The following is a 20,910-nucleotide window of genomic DNA, read 5'->3' as shown; positions in this document are numbered from 1 at the left end:
GACTGACCCAGTATGGCCATTCTGGCTTTCAAAAACGTAACCTTGTAGCTAATATTAGAGTTTTTCCATTTGAATCTACAAAGGGAATTATATACCAAATCTAATTATCCCATCTGGAATTTGGGCAAGAAATGAGGATTAACAACCCATTCTTTTGGAAAGTGCCATATAATCTGTAATGACCCCTGTGACCAGGGCTTCTGTTTTACATCTTGTCTGACAGTTGGGGTGGACACTGGCCAAGAGACTTACTCAGTGAAGTATTTGTAGAGAAAGCTTTGCTGTATGCCTGCAGCAGCATCACTGCTTGCCCTTGTAATAATGCACTCCCGAGCTTCTCCCAGACGTCATTCTTAGCTTCATTTTCGTTCTTTTGTTTTATTTTAAACAAAAAATGCTTTAGAAAAGGGAAGAGGACAGAAGCAAAGTGTGAGAATTGTAATAGTTTCCTGAAGTCCTTTAAAAACAAAATCAAGGACTTATGCAAATGTTGTTTCTAATTCATTCTAGATACCTTGTCAGCTGTACTCCTTTTTTTATTTTTACACCAACCTTAAGCTGTTCGTTATCTCAACAGCATATTCTTGTTCTAGGCTGCAAGCAGCTCAGCTAGCCATTTCACTAAATGGAAAGAAAAATAATCTTATGTCATTCTGTCTGTTCAGCGTGAGCTTGGAGTGCACAAACAGCACAAGCAAATTGTACTCCATTTGTCTACGTTTGCTGCATATGCTTCAGGCATTATTTAGCAGTGTACATCATCTCTTAACCGCCACCAGGAAATGTCAGATGGGCAAATAATGTCAGAGATGCACTCTAATTGCAAAAAGATTTTTACTTAAGTGTAGCTATTTAAATGGGGGAAAACATGGAGGGGGGGGTTGCTGAAGGCTTTTCAAAATATTTGTTTTGATGTCCAGGAAAGTCATTTCACCACCTCTCCCACTATAAATACTGAAGAAAAGGTTTGTTCACATGTTAATTGGAAAGGTCTGGAATGATGCTTGAAGTCTTTTTGTCCACAGAACCAAATGCTATGATGAAGGGGAAGATCTGCTTAAATATTGTTACCACGCTATGACCCCCCTGAGAGCTGATAAACAGTTGTAACTCCCATTGACTTCAGTGAATTTTGCCTGAGGAAAAACTGGGGGAGCTCAGTTGTACTTGGCTTGCACAGTCCTTTGTTGGAGGCAGCACGCCTGCCAAAGTTCCTGGGTGTGCAGGGGCTGGGTGCTTGCCTCTTGTACTTTCCTTGGTCGGGAGATGATTAACTAACTCCATGTGGGCAGCCAGCTCTGCTGGCAAGTGTGATTCCTGGAGAGAGGAGTAACAAGTTCTATGTGGTTAATGCGGCTAAACAAACCTGGGTAAATGCATTTTATACCATGTGTCTCTTCCAAGTTGTCTCCAAAGGAAGCTTCATGTAGAGGGCATTGCAGTAATCCATTCTAGAAATCCAGAAAGCCATGGATCACAGTGGCAGGGGCTACAATCATAAGAGGAAGCTGTAACTGCCTCCCTAGATGCTGTTGGAAAAAGGGCCCTCTAGAACACCTAGACCACCTTAGATGCAAAGAGAGTCAAAACAAGAGCACACTGGCAGATCATGAGTACTCTGGTCTATCTTGCCACTCTGACAAGCTTGCCCTTGTGATAGATGGTCCCTTACACCACAAATCACAACAATATTCAGGTTGCTCCCATTCCCAAAGGACCGGTCACTTACCCAGGTCAGTTGCATCTCAGATCTCAAGCCAAAAACAAGGCTTGAGCCAATCCTATAATAAACTAACTAAAGGTTTATTAACTATGGAAAAGAAATAAAGAGTTATTTACATGTTTAAAGCAGGTTAACATACTCACACAAATGACAGGTTTCAGAGTAACAGCCGTGTTAGTCTGTATTCGCAAAAAGAAAAGGAGGACTTGTGGCACCTGAGAGACTAACAAATTTATTTGAGCGTAAGCTTTCATGAGCTGCAGCTCACTTCAGCGGATGCATTAGCTCACGAAAGCTTACGCTCAAATAAATTTGTTAGTCTCTAAGCTGCCACAAGTCCTCCTTTTCACACAAATGAGTTGTAGTGTTAGGTTTCAAAAGATGATAGAAGCTGCTATGATATGCAAGCTCTATATGTTCTTTAGGGCTAACCAAAGCTAAATGGTTGGGGATCCCTTGCTTTTACTTAGAAATCTTTGCCCCTCAGAGTTCAAGCATCATAGAGATAACAGTTTCTTATGGACTTTTATTCCATTCCCCCAGAGCTCAAGATAATGGGACAAGGGTTTGTGCACACAAAGTCTTTTGTCCACTGATGTTATACATGGCTTGTCTGGTGTCTGTGGGCATTCTTTTGTTGGGAAGGAGACGACACTTCTTGTGGTAAACTAATCATAGGACTGGAAGGGACCTCAAGAGGTCATCTAGACCAGTCCCCTGCACTCAGGGCAGGACTAAGTATTATCTAGATCAGAGGTGGGCAAACTATGGGCTTGTGGGCTGCGTCTGGCCCGTAAGGCCTTTCAATCCAGCCCTCGAGCTCCCACCAGGGAGCAGGGTCAGGGGCTTGCCCCATTCTGGGACTCTAGAGCCTGCACCCCCAGAGCCCGCACCCCCACCCCAGAGCCCACACCCCCAGCCAAAGCCTTCACCCCCTCCTGTACCCCAATTTTGTGAGCATTCATGGCCCACCATACAATTTTTATACCCAGATGTGGCCTGCAGGCCAAAAAGTTTGCCCACCCCTGATCTAGACCATCCCTATAATATTTAAGACTTGTTAATGCTTCACCCCCCGACTGGGGAGTTTATAGTATCAGAGCAAAAACTTTCACAGTCTCAGAGAAAACACTTAAATATTACCTTTTAATCTGGGATACAGATTTTGTAAGTGAAATTAATTCATGCAGCAACTTACAAGCATTTCATAGAGTAACACATTTTTATAAATCAAATGCCTATTTTAACAATACTAACACACAGTAACCCAGACTGGTTTCCAGCTATGCATTTGTCAGTGTTCAGTCAGGCTTAGGGGCCTTGCATGAGCTGTCACCTGGCCTGCCAGTATCACAGCCACCCTTAAAAATGGCATAGGAAGCCTTTCCTGCCCTACAACACGGTAATAGTGTAAAGTTTAAGTGCATATTCATCTTACAGTGTTCATTCTGTTAACAGAAATTCTTGCTAAAACCTATACCACCTCTAGCTCCATTCAGGTCAGTGTATTCTTCTGTAGCTTTGGGCACTAGAAGCTATGTGACTGGCCCTGGCTATATGTTACCAAAACTGAAATCCAGTTGCCCTCAAATGAGCAGAGCCAGCTGCCCAGGCATTCTTGTTTGCTTCCCCTACATGTTGCTGTAGAAGACAAGACTGGAAAAAGATGACTCTGTAGTTTGATGTCCCAAGGTGTCAGGGTACTGGCAGCACAGATGAATTTGGACATTTTATCCTTTTACCGGTGCAGACATAGCACAATAACCTTTTAAGTACGGTATTTATGAATAGAGCGTATCTTGTTTCTTTCACAAATGTTTAAAGACTCCAGTGATGATGTGATTTTTTTCTAAGCTTGATAAACCTTAAAACCCTTCATGTGTGAGGGATTTTATTTAATCTGCCTGCTTCTATTTCACTTTGTTTCAAATCAAACTTCAACTTAGTTCCTACTGTGAGCAGTGGAACGATAGAGAAAAGATATGAAAGTGAACATGTGTAGGGTCTTTACTATAGCACCCTGAACTGCAAAGAGGAGCAATATTGTCATTGGATCGCGGCTAACCATTCCGAGCACATAATATTTTAATATTAAAGAACATTCTTTTTAATAAAAACAGCTCACAGACATGAAACTTATAACAATAAAAGGCCAGATCCTTAGCTGGTATACATTGGCATTAACTTCAATCAAGCTAGGGCAATTCACATCAACTGGAGATCTGACCAAAAATATTCACATTCAAAGGCTCCTGCCCCTATCAATACACTGACAACTTCCATTCATGTTAATGCTTCATAAAAAAAAAAAAAATACAGCACCGTTTTCTCAGTCAGGCTAGCTTATCCCAATGACTACAACACAACAATACTTTGATCTCTCCAGTCTTCTTTCCAGTGATCTTGCAGTGCTTTACAAGGATTTGAAAGTGTTTTCCCGGTCATGCAAGATAGGCAAGTATCCGTGTTTTACGGAGTGGAAAACTGAGACACAAAAACTAATTGACTTGCCCAAGGTTTTACAGAGACTCTGTGGAATAATGTGCAGTAGATCCCAGATCTTTTTAACTCTGTGTCCTGTGCCTTGCCCACAGCACTGTCCCTCCTGCACGTTGAATTGAGACCATTAAAATGGAGTCTGAAAAGACTTAAAATTGACAAAATAACCTACTGAATTAAACTGTTCATTGCATTTCATGGCTTTGACCTTGATTTCTCATTCTTTTAACCTTTATTTCGTGAATGCTCTACAAATAGAGCTTAGAATTTTCTTTTAACAGTTGGCTAGGGCACTGGCAGGTAGCTTATACCCAAAATGGAATGTGCAAATACAATACATAGAATTACAAAACCCGGTATTAAAAGAAATGTGGACATGAATTTACTGTGAGGCACATTGTGTCTTAGAATGTTAATACTCTGTCACCCATTTGCATTCTTGCTGTTTAAACTGATGGTGTTATTACTGTGAGTTCTGTAGATCTCTACTGTGCTTTATGGAATACTGTTTCATGGGAAATAATAGTTCCCACTGGGGAAGGAAAACTGGATTTAGTGTTGTGTAGAGAACACGGAATTGGCATACATTGCTAAGCAGTGAATATTGACTGAACAGTGGGTGTAGGGGAACCTGTGTGGTGATTCTATACCTATTCCTCCCAGCATGTGTTTTGTTCATGATGAGCTGTCTTAGGAGACCTAGGATTGGAAACTATAAATACAATTAGTATGTTGATTTTGTTTTCAATGGCTGTTTTCCCCGAGTGGAGTGGCAAAGTAACACAATATACAAACATGGGTTTTTCACATTTTGATCAAATAACCTTAAACTATTGTCTGGCTCAGTGTTAGTCCAGCAGCTCCACAGCTTCAAAGATTTATTTCATCTTGTAAACTTTTTGGGTTGTGATCACACCATGTAAAAACCCAACACGGAGGGAAAAGGTGCAAAGATGGGCAATAAGTTACATCTTCAAAGCAGTGCTCTAGGATTTGCTGTGTGGCTCTTGCTATTGATGGGAGTTAGGAAACTAATCCTTGTGTACCATTTTGAAAGTGTCCCTCTAATTTAATTAGTGTATCAGAGCAAATTGCATCCCTATCAGGATGCTATCACATTACACTTAAGTTACTACTTAATGCTCTCATCTGATTTTATTCATGTTTTTGTTCATCTAAGTGCCTGATCCTGTACTTAGGCCAATGATGAGCGTCTGTATGCCTGTCCTGTCAAATCAGCACCGCTGAGCAGTTGTGCAAATGCATTAGTACCATTGCATGCCCATACATCTGAGGGTAGGACTGAGTCTCTTGTTTGTACCTTTTGTTATACAACACAGAGTAATTTGCTCTCTTAAACGTCGCTAACTGAATGAAGCATTTCTCTGGAGCATGGTTTGTGATTATCCTATTTGTGAAGGGTTATTACAGATTCACGAAGGCCAGGTGCCATACAGATTTTACTATTTCACGTAGGGTTCTATGAATGGGTTGACTCATTGCCAGGCATGACATAGCAGCTCTGTCTCTGCTGAGGGTCTCCAACCCATGGCCTCTCCACCTCTGCAGTGGCCTGCAGAGGCACTGACTTTCCAATTTCCGGGGGGTGCTTAACCCCTGCTGTGCCCCACACCCCACCTTCATTCCACCTCTTCCCTCAAGCCCCCACCCCAACACTGCTTCTTCCCACCCCTGCCCCAACTCTTCTGCCCCCTCCCTCCACCTCTTCCTTCCCCCACAGTGCCTCCTGCACTCCTGAACAGGTGATCACCCGGCGGACAGGAGGTGCTGGGGGGGAAGGAGCTGATCGATGGGGCCCGCTGGCAGGTGGGAGCCATAGGCGGCGGGTGAACCCCCACTTTGAGGAGGCTAGCCAGCCAGCCCCGCCCCTTCTGCCCAAGGCCCTGCCTCCCCGCATGCCAAAGCCCCGCAACCCACCCCCCCATAACAGGAGGAGCCCTGAGGCCCCCCGTGACCAGAGGAGCCCTGGCTCGCCCACCCTGGGCCAGCCCCCACAGTGCCGGGCTGCGTGCCACTCCAGGCGGCTCCCCACCTGAGGCCGAGCTGGCCCCCACCTGAATGCCGGACACTAGAGCCAGCACCCCTCCCGCCCCACAGCCAGTGGCCCCAATGCCCAGTGAAGCCACCTCACTCCCCTGCCAGACCCCTGTGCCTGCTGCTTGCTTGCAACATCCCTCCTCACTCCCCCGCCCCAAGGAGAAGCGATGTGCTGATCAGCATCAAGACCTGCGGGGGGGGAAGGGGGGATGTAGTGCAGGTAGGCAGGTGATGGCAGCTGGAGCCGGTGGTGGGTGGGAGGGCCTCAGGGAAGGGGGCAGAGCCACCGTGGCCCTCTGGTGGCTGCGCCAGGGAAAGCTCCTATTATAGCTGTCCGTGGTGGGAGCTGATTGCCAGGGCTGCGCGGGGGGGAAGGGGCGGCGAGCACCCACTATTTTTTTCCATGAGTCCTCCAGCCCCAGAGCACCCACAGAGTTGGCGCCTGTGATGGCCTGCCTCTTCCTGTACTTGGTCCTCCAGCCAAGATCACTTCAAAAGTCTCTTCACTTCTGGGGTAGTCCATAAACAAAAAAGGAAGGGGAATTAATGCAAAGAAACTGAATTAATAAGAGAGAGGGGAATGACTCCCTCTCATATTTCAGAGTAACAGCCGTGTTAGTCTGTATTCGCAAAAAGAAAAGGAGTACTTGTGGCACCTTAGAGACTAACCAATTTATTTGAGCATGAGCTTTCGTGAGCTACAGCTCACTTCATCGGATGCATGCCGTGGAAACTGCAGCAGACTTTATTTATACACAGAGAATATGAAAAAATACCTCCTCCCACCCCACTGTCCTGCTGGTAATAGCTTATCTAAAGTGATCATCAGGTGGGCAAAGGGTTGAAGGTCTGTTCTCTTCCCTCACTTGCCCACAAGCGAGCTGTTCTGCTCCCCTTTTAAACAACTCCTCCAGTCTGTGCTTGTGCCTTGCAGATGTGGTGGGGTGGAGCTAGCTAAGCCTAGAGCGGCACCTTAACCCCTTGTTCTCCAGTGTGGGGTTTGTATACCTCACAGATTCTGATTTTTTTTTTGACTGAAATATTTAAATTAACCTGAGTGTGGATTGGAAGCAGTTATACCAGTATAAAAGAGCCTTAGACTGGTATAACTGCATCCCCATTCTGGGAATTTTACTGCTTTAACAATTCCAAACTGGGATAGTAAAAGCAGTAGAAAAGCTATTTGTAGATCAGGCTATTTCTAAAAAAAAAGATTCCCACCATTTCAATTGTCAGTGCTCTAGCCCGACGAGCTTTTGTTACTGCCGTTTTGATTAGACTTGCCTTTTCGCAGGTTTAACTAACATGGTACTACATAGCAGTAATACAGGTCCAGACTCTTGCCACACTAGGGCTTTTGCCTTAGAACTAGTGAGAACACTTGAAATAAATTTCTCCAACACAGGGCATGTCCACATCCTATATCATCCTTGAATCCGTAAATAGTTTTAGTTCTTGCTTTGCCTTTGTTTTAACTTAACCAAGGCATTAGGGAGACGTAGGGGTTTAAGGGAACATGAGGGAGGAAAGACTTGAGAGATTCCAAACTGGCTGTCTTTGTCAGGACAACTTGAAAACCCTGCTCAAAATGCCATTAATCAACCAAGTTAAGAGTAACCCCACTTCAATCTTTTTCCACTGTGCAAACGTGCATCTGGCTGCTCAAGCAAAACCAACCTGCAAAAACAAAGCTACTGAATGTTTCATGTTTAAAATTCTCATCACTTATTTTTCTGGAGCCAGCTGAAACAGAGAAATTAAAAATAAGCAAGTGTTGATTTTTTAATTTATTTTTTGATAAGGAAGTTTGCTGTCTGCTGTATTTTGTGTCGGTAATTGAGTGTCAGCATTTTTCTGTTCCATATTAATACTGCAGTGCCTTTATGGTGGAGTGGTGGAACACAAGCTCTTGCCGAAAGTGACGTTCCTTTTGAGGAAGTGAGGCCGGGGTTCAAGCAAAAGATAAGCTGAAAAGGACAGCAGAGCACACCGCAGGAATGCAAAGCTACAAGAAGAAGTTAGTGCAGATGTTTTCTGAGAAAAAAGCCACCGCTTCGATCAGTAGTGTTACACCTGTGTAACATCAAGCCCGTTGATTTTGCTGACCCAAATAGCATGTAGGGTTCTTGACAGATTCAGTAAGCTACTGGATCACGGTTTTTGCTTTTTGTTTCCAAATTACGGAGATTAATCAGTTCCTTTGATAAAGGCAACACAGCATATCTACTAAGATTCTCTGCCCTAAAGTAGAGCAGTATAGGTTTGTAGAATTTGACTGTTGAAATTTCGGGGCCAATTCTGCCATCTTGTTATTACAGGTGATAGATGTATTAGAACTGCACATATAGTTACAGGTAGCACAGCAGTGGGAAAAAAGTATAGCCTGATCTAAACTGAGGCTTTGCTTGAGTACCTGAGGAGTCTTCTGCTCCTTCCATCCCCTCCCCATGCAGACTGCAAGCAGTCCCCTTTTCGCCTGGTGTGTCAAGTTTCGTTCTATTTAGCTACTGTCCACAGGGCCCCTTGGCTGTAGGGAAGTTTATGCTTTTCTTTCCCTGGGACTAAAATATTTGTGCTCATATTAAGGGACTGACAGTAGTGGAAAGTGACATGCATTCTTTCCTCACAGATAAGGTGAGGTGCAAACAAGATCACTGTTGGTTTCCAACTGCTCTACAGAGGTCTGCAATGCTATTTCGCTCTTTCAGTGCCAAAACTCCCACTTTAGGAGGGATCCAGGGATATTTATTCCATGCTGCTGCATTATCGCTGGTATTGAGCAGACTGTCAAATGTGATAGAATTTTCCAGTGTGGGTTTAGTCCTCGTCTAAACTCAGCTGACACTCTAAAAATGTAGGGGCTGATCCTTCAGTTGTTACTCATGAGAGGCATCTTGTTGACTTTCCAGGAAATTATCTGGATCAGATTTTGATCAGTTCTTGCATGGATGCACAGGAAAGTCACCCTCTCTGCCCCTCTACTGGGACTAGCCAGAATCCCAACAGGGTTTATAATACCTGCTTCCTCCTAGGGCACCACTGCTGGTAATATCTGAAATGGGGAGAGGTCATCACAAGGCCAAAGGTGGTGCGGCAGGTGTGCTGGTGTGCTGGCCCTTTGCCCCAGGGAGTACACACCAGCACACCTGAATTCCTGCTGGGGACCCCTAAGATTGCATGGGTCTTTTATAATCCTTTTTGCACTCCTGACAGTGCACGGGGCAGAATCTAGCCCCACAGGAGTGGGCTCTAAATTAATGCAAGAAGTCAGATGGTGAAAATGCGTGTCCAAAAAATCAATGGGAGCATTATCATTGATTTCAGTGGGACCAGAATTGGACCCATAGGACCAGAGTGCATGACATATAAAAAGCCTGCTGTACGGAGGTTACCAGTATGAAAATTTTAAGTTCTACTGAAGTCAGCTGGAGTTGAGAGCACTTAGCACCTTGCAGGAGCAACTCATTAGGATCAAGTGCATTACCGACTGAGAATCACAGACATCAGAGTGCGAGCATGGCCTGTATTGAGTCAACTCACTGTATGAATTTTTAATAGTAGATTACTCCTGGAGAAAGTATTTTAAACTAAAAAAGTTAGTAACTAAATTGCTGAGAGCTTGGTCCTTGTTCTTTGGGGGAAGGCGAATGATGATTTTCATTTTCGTATGACAATTTAAGTTTGCAAGCATAGTTCCTATGTGGTTAGTATTTCAAGGACATATTCTCATCACAGTAGCCAACTTTCATGTAGTAAATAAAAACCCCGACTTTCACAATAAGCCAAAAATCAAGCTAATCCCATTTCAAAACAAGGCCAAAATAAGCCAGTCCCTAAGAACCCCAACCAACACTCTATGTGACTAGACCCCTCCGGCGTGCAGTCAGGGTCTGTGGTGGGCCCGCTGTGCACCCTGACTCTCTCCCCCCCGTGCCCCTGCTTGCCCCCCTTTGTCCTGGCTTGACGGGAGCTGATTAAAAAAAAAAAGCAAAAAGCAACAAGCTGCAAGCCAAAAACTAGCCAAGAAGCAACTCTCAAGCCAAGGAAGCCAAAAACAAGCCCAATTTCTGCATTTTTTTTAAGCGGGTTTGGCATGACTGATTCTCATCTTAATTCATTGCATTTTAATCATACAAGTTCTATTAATAGTTGAAAATAGGCATCTTTTGTTAGACTCCCTTGCTATTGTGAAATACCTTGCTGTTCTCCATAGTCACCAGAACCTATCTCACTAATCTATTGTCATTCAATTGTTTCCGCCTACATAGGCAGCCATTAAATTCTAACAACTCACTGTTGTCCCACATCTGGCAGAGACACAATACAACCCTGTTAATCAATGGTGGATTCCACATTTATAAAGAGGCATTCAGCGATACAACAATCTGTATAGTAACAACTTCATAATATAAGCCAGAATACATAAATTGTATAGCCAGTTTTCTCAAATCTTCACGTCTCCCATTGGGTTCACTTTTGCTGTCTTGAAAGCGCAAAAAATACCTATATTGTGAAAGGAGTTTGTAAATGAAATTGAGGGTTACAATCGACATAGCTGAATTACTGAATCTGTTGCTAGCCTGGGTCATCTTACTAAAAGTGATGTCATGCTTATGGTTAGATTCTGCTCTTAGGCCAGGTCTACACTACAGACCTGTATCAGTATAACTATGTCACTTGGGATGTGAAAAATCGACACACCTAAGTGACATCGTTATACTGACCTAACCCCCCCCCGGGTCGGCAGAGTTATGTTGACAGGTGAGCTACCGTGTCTCAGAGAGGTGGATTAACTATGCAGATGGGAGAAGCTCTCCTGTCAGTATAATAGTATCTTCTCTATGTGAAGACAAGCCCTTAGTTTCACTGTTGCAAGTCTGGAATAATTCACTGAAGTCAGGGGACATACACTGGTGTAAATCAGAACAGAATGCCCAAAGATGGCCAGGCCCGCTGACAGCAATTCCGGGCCTCCAGGGCAGAACAGTCAGTGGGCCTCCTAGAAAGATCCTCCTGACATTTGGGCGGTGCTTTGCCTGCACTGGCTGGTGCCCAGCGAGCTGCTGCTGGCTGTGTCGCTGGTGCCCAGTGAGCTGCCGGCTGTGCTGCTGGGTGTGCTCTTCTGGCACGACCAGGGCTTCCACACACCCGCCGAGCTGCCTTCGCCACCGCAGGCACCACCCCGCTCGCGCCTAAGAGCCCTGCGGCCCGCCCAGGCCCTTGGGCAATTGCCCTCTTTGCCTGAAGATGGCCATCAGCAGCCTGAGGCTGAATACCAAGTGTAATTACAGCCTTTATTTTAAAATAAATAGCATAGTTTATTCATGGTAAAAAGCTTCTGTCCTTTTTAAACTGCCAAATTATTGGGCTGAACAAAATATTCTTTTAACTATAGCTGTGGTGACGGAAAGTGATACGTAATGCTGCCTAAGTGCTTTTTAGGAACAGGACTTAAAATGAAGATGTATCTTTAGCCAAAGACATAGTTGTGTTTTTAGGCCAATACAGTTAAAGGTGGCACTTGAATTTCCATTAACTGTTCCCTTCCTTTGCCAGTCTGTTTTCATGTGTGAGTATCTCAAGTGCAGGAAATTTGCCCAGGACTAAAACTTAGCACACAAGGCCTTTACCCAGGAAACCTTAACCCTCTTTTCAAAAGATTCTTTTAAAAAGAAAATGTAGAATTGTTTCAGATGGTTCTTTTTATTCTTTGCCATTACGATTCAAAAACAGGTTTTGTTTTTTAATAAAAAGAAATTTAGACTAGATCAGAAGCGAGTAACATGCCTAACGGCTTTTAGCATTTTAAAAATGAATAAACCAAACCAATCACCTTCTCCCAATGAAACTTTGAATTTTGACAAATTAAAGATATCCCACAAAAGACCCATCACCTGAGCAATGTCCCACACAAATGTACCCCAATACTTAGTATTCTGACTCTTTTTGCTGCTTTTTTGTATATATTAAATGGAACAAAGGAAACCGATTTATCCATGACACTAAAGTAATGAAAAAAGGCTGACTTGTATTCAGTGTTATGAAGGCAACCCTGATGTTTCTGTCTCTATGGGAAACCAGGGTTCTTGAGCTGCTTTGGGAGCTCCTGCTCTGCTGGCTTTATGGAATCTACATGTCACTGAAGTCATATGCTGTGACTCCAGGCAGAGTTGTAAACCATTTCACTTTTACTCCAGAGCAGATGAATCCATACACCAGCAGTGGTGATAGGGAAGATTTTCACATGGGTATATCTAGGGATAGTGGGATGAAATTAAAAAAAGGAAATTTTGGGCTAAACACCAGGAAAACCATTATGGTAAGATCTTATTGTGATATAGTCTCTGATCAAGTGATTGAAACCTCTTTCTCTGTGACATTTAAGACAAGCCTGGGAAAAAACCTGGACAGACTTTTCAGTACTAAAGAAAATCCTGCACTGGGATAGAGCTTAAATCTCCCATTTTCCCCTCTAATTGCTAGAAGAGAAAAAAGATTGCAGATGGAAGAAAGGTGGTGCGTTAAAAAGAAAAAATAACGAAGTGCTGAGGAGTGTAGAAAGAAAGAATAGGCACAAAAAGCAACCCTTAGAATGAGAGAGGTGAGCTATCATCAACACTGAGATGGCAAAGGACAGGCAGCCTGTTGCCAAAATGTAAAGTTCATAATGAGTCCTTTAAGGCCCCAATTTTGCAAACACTTCTTCAAGTGAGTAGTTCCACTGTTCTCAGCATCAGATTCAGTATTGGCCAACCCAGGTGTTCAAAAATTCATGACCTGAGCCTTCTAAACATCCTGAGATTGGCTTAGAAATTTTGAGACCTGAAATACATTTTGGGTTTTTGATTTGCCTTCTGGTTTTTGAGCCTTTGGGGGTTCATATTTTCAAGCTTTTCTCCAGAACCATAAGGGAGGCAAACTTTTTTTAAATAAACACTGAGATTCTTATATACTACCATGACTCCAGGAGCTGGGGCTTTAAGAAAAATACCAAATATCACAAGACCTGCAAAAATATCTCAGATCTGACAACATGGGAGACTGCTTACTGAGTCAGAGCTGCCAGGGTCATGCCTGAAATTTTCGGTTGTGTTGGCTTTCATTCAAGAGTAGCTGTTTCAATGCTCTATGGATATAGACTTTACACTCAATAAAAGAAAACATTATAAAGGCCCAGGCCCTGACACATATCCCTGTATGTTTCTGACATGAATGGCACTTTTCTACACCAGGGTGGCCTCAGTAGAAGTCGAACTCTTTTATTTAGTTAACTAAAGGAAGAGTCTCCTCCTGTCCCTCCTGAGCTAGTAAGATGAATTCCTTCTTGTGCCTTGCCATGACCTTTAAGGATGTTTTCAAAGCCCATTGCCAACCTGCCTCTAATCTAAACTGCTCCATGTTTGATGAACTCTGAACATTTCTCACCTGTTGGAGCAAACTGAGGTGACACAGATAACAAAAGTTTTAGATTGGGATGAAATTTTGCACAGCATCTACCATTGCTGTCAACCAGAGGAGCCTTTGTGATGTTAATTGTGATATTAGTAATTGTAAAATAAAGCTACATAGTTCTGCTCAGTTCTCTGGCCCCTAAAATGCAAAGCCAAAAACAGTTGTCCCATAGCTCTAGTGTCCAGCTCTAACCCTGACATCTCTCGATAGTAAGAGAAAAGCTGAAGTTACAACTCTGGTTCCTTCCTGTTTCTAAACGTCATTATGGGAGACATCTCTTTCTTATTTTTAGCTTACAATTGATGTTAGTTAACAGGTTGGTCACAAAGGTTACCACTTGGCCAATATTTGACCAGCTTGGCCGGTTTTTTTATGGATGTGCCAGTTGCCAGAAAAATAATTTAACTTGCCAGGGTTTGTTTTTTTTCCATGTGGGTTTAAGGATTTGCATTATTATCACAATACACTGGGATATCTAATGTTAGAAGTTTCTATGTCCAGTTAAAGATGCTGCAGTGTTCCCACTTCCGCAGTTTAAGCGGTAACAGATCAAAACTGTTGAAAATACAGCAGCTGTCTGCCCACCGACATGTATGAGAAAGGGTTTGAGTCATAGGAGAGTGAGGTGATGTTCAATGTTATCAATCTTACCTATATATGTTATCTCTCTAAGTACTCTAAGTGGCCGTTGAAGGGGGGGAGTTACGGAGTTGACTTGTGGTTGGGGTTGAGGTTGCGGGGGGTTTGCTTGTGTGTGCGGGGGGGGGGGTTGCATTTCAAAAGTGGTAACCCTATTGGTAACACTGGAAGCATTTTCTAGAATTGAGGCTGAGATGTATGAGAAATTGTGGGGGTAAGCAAGCTTGCTGTGTGAAAACGCATGCTCTGAAAATGCAAAATATTTAAGTGTGACCCTAATTTCTCATTCTCTGTTTGGTAGCTGGCTCCAGAGGCTGTTGGTAGTTGTCCCTGTTTTCCATGATCACTCCCTAATTTGGGGGCTGGTGCCCAGCAGTGCAGTTAGCAATTCATCCCTAATTACCATTGTTTAGGCCACTGGCTGTTAGAGTGGTGGATTTATTTATTGCAGGGGTAGTTTGCTGCAGGAAGCTAATATGAAAGAGGAGAAATATCCTCAACCCATTGGCTAATCACAGAAAGCAATGCCAGTTATTTAGCACTGGAGGCAGGGCTTAGCTGGTTGACTCAAACCTCATTGATTGCTTACCTCTGAAGGGCAGGGTTGCAGTGTCAAAATGCCAGTTAAGTGTTGTCCCTTTCCCCTGTTGTGGATCAGCAGGTGATAAAGTGGTCACACTAGCTAAGGTAGGTTTCCAAGGAAAGAGCCTTTCCCAGGAGACTCAATGTGCTTTTGAGTTCCTTGCAAGGTGCAGGAAGAGGGACCAGAGCCTAGTCCTGAGAGGTATGGGAGGATACTTTTCCTTTTCAGTAACTGTGCTTTCAGCAAAGCAACTGAGATATTTTGTTAAACGGCAGGTGTATAAGTTAGGGCAGCTTGTTTACATTAAGAATATCAAAAACATGCGATATCTGGATGGAAAGTCTGTGTTTTTTCTACTGAGCAGGAAAAATATGAACTATAGCACAGCTAATGCTCTTTGCTGAAATAATGTACCACCAAAAGTGCAAAATTATTGTGTTTTACATGCATATGTGTGTATTATGGCAGTACCTGGTAGTAACTCCCATGTGTGTATAAAATGGTTAAAAAAAATAATTTGAGGATTTTAGTTAATTGCAAATCCCAGTTTTCCTGTGCTGGGAATCTAAGAGGGGAGGAGCGACTGATTAAAAATGGATGATCTTCCTTTTGTGCTACTGCATAAGTGCTGGCTAGTCTATTTATTTTCATGGTCCAAAGTGAGCGAACTGCAAACAAGGATTTCCCTGCTCAAGTTGATAAAATGTTGAGACCCCTCCTAGTTCGTAAAGAAACCTGCTCAGCTCCTTTTTAGGTTCAGGGGTGTTCTTTGGAGAAGTTACTTTGAGGCTGAGACCCCATTAGCTGTAACAATCTCTCTCCTGTCTGGAAACAACCTGTATTTATTCTTCTTGCAAGTAACCTCCTAAAATAACCGGAAAAAATAGAAGGAAAAATACGGAATGGGTGGGATTTTTGAATGGGTAACTTGGTGCTGACTCTAGTTAGTGTATAACCATTTCACAGGTTCCAGGGTTTGTGTGGGTCCTTCGCACAGCAGCAAAAGCAAAGGGGGGGGGGGAGATTTTAAATTGGGAAAATGTGACTGTTAAATAAAACCATTGGCGAGGGCTGCTTGACGGCAGGCGCAGCCCCTGAAACTACTTATAACTGTTTTATAAAAAACTGACTAGAGTAAAGATTTCAAACTGCCACGATCCCTTTATAGTAAGAGAAGGAAGCCTGCTTTCCTCCCCCCGAAAGGCTGTGGCGCTCGGATGAACAGCATGCAGGATCCCAGCAGTACAAACGCCCTCCCCCCGCTGTTTTACACTGGCTCCAGCCTGTGTGTCTCACTCTCTCAGGCTGCTGCTTGCTGGGTGTGGCTAGTGCTGCTTTATTGGAGATTCCAGCTGTGGCTGTCTGTCAGTTTCCGCCCCCAAAGAGGACTGAGTTTGCAGGGACTGGGAGCTGCGGTAGGAAGAGTAGGAGCAGCAGCACGCGGAGATCAGGTTTGCTTTCTCCAGGGGATTAGGAGAGAAATCAACCATCTGAAGAAGCCCCCCCCCCCTGCTCTACTGCTATCACGAGTTTTTCTTCAGAGCAACTTTGATTGTGGGTTCTCTTCCCTGGAACGGCTGTACGTGCAGATAGGCTGCCGAGAAGCTCTCAAACTGCAATCGATCAGATTACAAAGGGTGTGTGTAGGGGGGCTCATTCAGAAAAGAGGCTCGAAAGGCAAATGAACCGGGCTGTCAAGCCAAAGAGCTGGATCCACAAAGAGCCTGCCATAATCCGGATCTTTGCCTGGTAGGGACTGTAAAACTGCCACCTTTCATGAATGCCGGCAGAACTCAAACAGGTTAGTGCGAAACTTACATTGCTTCCCTCCTCCTCCCACAGGTCCGCTATACATCATTTGTATTTATTTATGCATGTTTGTTTGATGGTTGGTTAGAGTGTCTGTCTGGAAGAGAGGGAGGTGTGGGGTTTATTTTTTTAAATCAGAGGGTTAGAGGAGAAATCGAAGCTGCTTTTCTAACAGACTATTGGAGAGAGATTTTGCTTTTGTCTTCTGTGTTAACTATTGAACCTCCCCCCAAAAGCAAGCTATTGTTTACTTTGACCTTCAACAAGGTTCAGTAAATCCAGGGCACTCTTTGGCACTGAATAGCTAGAAATAATGTTCTTTATTTACCAAAAAAAACCCCAACCCTCTGCCATTGTTAAAGATTTGTTCTCCACTCAGCGTTCCTTTGCTTTCTCTTTTGTTTTTAACATAACCTTCTGGTACATTCAATATCAAAAATAAAGTGAAGTTGGTTTAAACAAACCCCTCTGGCCCATAATGTTAGAAAATGTTGTGGAACTATTGTGGAAAAACTCAAACATTCTACCTTACCTTGGAGTGTTTTTGGGCATTGCAGGGCAAAGCATTTGCAAGTGAAATATAAATAAAGATCATGTAGACTTCTGCTTTCCTGGAATAAGAGGAGCAAAACCTGCAGATGATACTCATGTGCATTAATATGGGCTAGCATGTTCAAAGTGGTGGTGGTTCAGCTTCCTTTGATTATCTCAGCTAGAAGCTGTCCATGCATCTTAGTAACACAGTTGAATTGGATTTCTCAAAGCAACCAGGGTATCAAAAAGTCACACTCTTTCCTGGGCTTTGTGGGAATCCTTGCATGATTAGTGATATACAGATGGTTCTTGCGGCCATTGACCTTTCTCCTAGAGATGGGAGGATTCCTATCATGTTTAGGTGCTTGTTTGTCTGTATTTCTTGTGTTGTACACCACCTGTGGACTTTTCAGAGAGGAAAGAATGGTGTTTTACCTTTTTATATTGCTTGACCTGAAACTATTCTGGCTGTCAAATTACATGTGATTGGTTGTTGATGTACACAAAGTTAGCAACAGAAACCTGTCTCCTTGGATATTTTTCCACTGGGAGGAAAAAGCTGGAGGTCGGGAGCAGAATGCTAACTACCAAAAAGGCACATCTGAGATGAACAGACTTGTGTGTTTCTGGATGGGCAGGGAGGGAAACAGAACTTGGAAAGGAATGGAATATTACCCTTAACTGCATCAGTTGTACATGTCAGTTAGTTTCTCCATGTAAATCTGTTTTCATTGTCCGAATAAGATAGTGTTATGGCCTCAATTTTAGGTGACCCTCTCCATGTTTAGGATGGATGGATAGATAGATTTTATTTCCTCTGCCCTTCTTTTGGATGGAACATGGATGCTGGGTTGATTGAGGTCACTTTGCAGTGTAACTTGCAGGTGGTACTGTAGGTGGGAATTAGAGGGCTCTTTATTTTAAGAATTGTGGTGGTTCTTGAACTGCTTGTTGTCAAAGTAACTTATTGTGCAGTTGTATAGAATATGGAAATTGAGATTATTAAAGGAAAACTAATCTTAAATTAAAACTAGACTCGGAGAAGAGTGAAGAGTTTTGGTTTGGCTGTTAGTGATTTGACATTCAGGCTCAGATTTGAAATCTAGCTATGGGATGTGGCTTCAGGCCTATCACTGGCTCCAAACACTGTATCAGGCACTAACTTCAGGCCAAATATCAAAATCCACAATTCCCTGTGGCTGCAACTGCTTTATTGTCTGCTGTATTCATCCTCCGTAGAGGAGGAGGTGGCAGCAGAGGGGGAGGGCAAGTCTGCATTGCTGCACTAAAACAGCACAGCTACACCGCCGTAGCGCATCTGGTGAGGATGCGCTGTGCTGACGGGAGAGTGTCTCCCGCTGACATACTGCCGGTGTGGACGGTGTTTAGGTTGCTGTAACTTACTTCATTCAGGAGTGTGTCTCCTCCCTCCCCCCTGAGCTCCATAAATGATATCGACTTAAGCAGTAGCGTCGACCAGCCCGTGGTTTCTTCTGCCACAATACCGTTCAGGCCTGTACCTTGCCTCTTCTTTCTGCCTCAGCAAATAGATAGTCTGCTGACGCTCTTATCACAGGCATCAGTCACCTCAAACTGTCCAATTTCAGGAGCCAATGACTCTCATGAACTCTATCAGAGGGCAGAAGGTTATTTTCTTCTGATGATTAAACCTAATTCCCCCTTGTTGGGTAAAGGCCTGAAGTAGATTGAATCCCTTTACACCTTGCTTTCACTAGCCTTTTCCCTTCAGACTTACCCACGCTGCCCTTACGCTGCTGGAGCTGCACAGGTGGTGGTGTAGTTGGGCCACTGGCATTCACCAGCACTTCAATCGCCACGTAACCTTAGACTTGCTCTGAGCAGGGTTGGATTATGCAGTGGTTACAATGCTGGTGGCCTGTTGGCATAGTGCTGTGGCTCTGTAGCAGTAGTGGGAAGTCTGAAAGAAAAAGTTACCGGAAATACAGCCTGAGTTAGGTGCTTTTGTTTTTAAACTCATTGTAAGCATCTTTCTGACTAAACTGGTTTCTGGCATGATTTGTCCAGTGTGGACAGAGCTAGAAAGGGGGTTGAATTTCTAGCCTAGATTCTTATCTAGGCTAGCATGCACATTTAAACATGGTTTGCTCTTGTCTACATTGAACACTCCTACTTAAATGGTTTCAACATCCCAGAGTAGATGGTACTGAAACTTGTTTTTTAGGCATCTATTAAATCCAAATCCTGAGGTCCTTAATTACACAGGACTCACTGAGGTTAGTTTTTATTCAGGAGAACCTTAGGATTTGGACAGTAGTGAATGCTGGATCTGCTGTTAGCAGTGAATATTGTCATTAAATTGTGTTAACATAGCTGGAGAAAAGGATAGAAATATGCCAACAAGGTCCTGTAAAAAGCTCCTAGGCACTATGGTAATACAAATACGTGTGCATGGGCTCTTAAGAAGGAGGTGCTTAATAAGTAAAATTTGTTGGTTTTTAAAAAAAGTTTTCTATGAAGTATTCAATCCTGGACAGTTGATAACTTTTGGGACAGCGAACTCCATAATGCCTAACACATACCTATATATATGTTAATCCCGCTTTGTAACAGCAATAAATTGGTGGTAGCAACTTTGCAGTAAAGTTAAAGGGTAACTCCCAGTTGTAGCCTGATATTTTAATACCCCATCTCTTCTTTTTTTTCCCACTAAAAGGAAACCACCCTGAAATTTTGCAGAGCCCATTTATTTCATAGTAAAGTTTTTCTCAGAATTTTGATTAGAAATAAGAAAATAAGTTTCAGGACATTGCCATTTTTAAGATTTCCCCCTCCTTTCCTTTCTCTGGAGTGTTCCTAAGTCTTTTTGGTGCATCAGGCCTTCAAAAGGGTGTGGCCTAGAAACTCCAAGTTTGTATTTGGTTCGGTTAGCTCTTCCGAGGAGCTGCACACCGAAGAAGGGGTTAAAAAAGATTGTTTAAATGTTGCTGTTTATATGCTTGAAAATGGCTATTCTTTCCTTTCTCCTATCTGACTTACTCAGTCCAAGAAATCTTAACGTTGCCCCATAATAACTTGTTTTGACCTTTGCAGTTTTTTGCAAGTATTATGGAGAAAAGTTAAAGTTGCACAAGTAGGATGACTGTGATTAAAAATACGTAGCTGTGGGAACTGGTTGTGTCCTTTAACTGTTCATGCCCAGACTTTTTAACTTGTAAAATTTTTGAAAACTTTCTGCGGGGACAAGAAGAGTTAATTGAAAAACACTTTCAGCCTTAACTCTTTAACAAAGATTTTTTGTGTGTATAGGAAAGCTATATTCGGGAATTGCTTTACCCACCAATGAAATGCTGCTACCTCTGATATGGAATGTGGCAGCTATTTAACCAAGTACAAGGGGTTGAGAATGTTTAATGGGACTAGTAGCAATGAAGCCAAATTCCTAATAAGGCTTGGGGAAAGGGAGAACTCACGAGCCCAGAAATGCTGGGTCCTTTCTGTTTACCTCTGAAACAGGTAGAAATATACTGAGGGGAAGGGGTTTTCTTCCCCTTCCACTAGCTGCCTGGCAGGGAATAGCGGTGCTGATTGGCTTTCATGCTTCCTCCTTCCCAATTTAAAGTTTTCCCGGGGG

The 20,910-nt window shown here is 43.2% G+C and overlaps 1 protein-coding gene across 11 annotated transcripts in view; it reads left to right on the top strand.

Moving 5' to 3' along the window:
* Positions 1 to 20,910, top strand: part of ARVCF (ARVCF delta catenin family member) — a 444,466-nt gene that overhangs the window by 204,536 nt on the left and 219,020 nt on the right. The window contains exon 1 of one of the 11 annotated variants that reach the window (XM_073313195.2): positions 16,343 to 16,755. The exons of the other annotated variants lie outside the window; for them this stretch is intronic. Within the exon in view, the coding sequence (XP_073169296.1) occupies positions 16,735 to 16,755 (21 nt within the window). The 5' untranslated portion in view covers positions 16,343 to 16,734. Of the gene's footprint in view, positions 1 to 16,342; positions 16,756 to 20,910 lie in introns of those variants that run through there. 11 annotated transcript variants of the gene reach the window in all.

The sequence above is a fragment of the Lepidochelys kempii genome, chromosome 15, assembly GCF_965140285.1.
Source record: "Lepidochelys kempii isolate rLepKem1 chromosome 15, rLepKem1.hap1, whole genome shotgun sequence".
Classification (NCBI taxonomy): domain Eukaryota; kingdom Metazoa; phylum Chordata; order Testudines; family Cheloniidae; genus Lepidochelys; species Lepidochelys kempii.
Note: the sequence above shows the minus strand (reverse complement) of the source record. Positions and strands in the feature narration are given on the sequence as shown.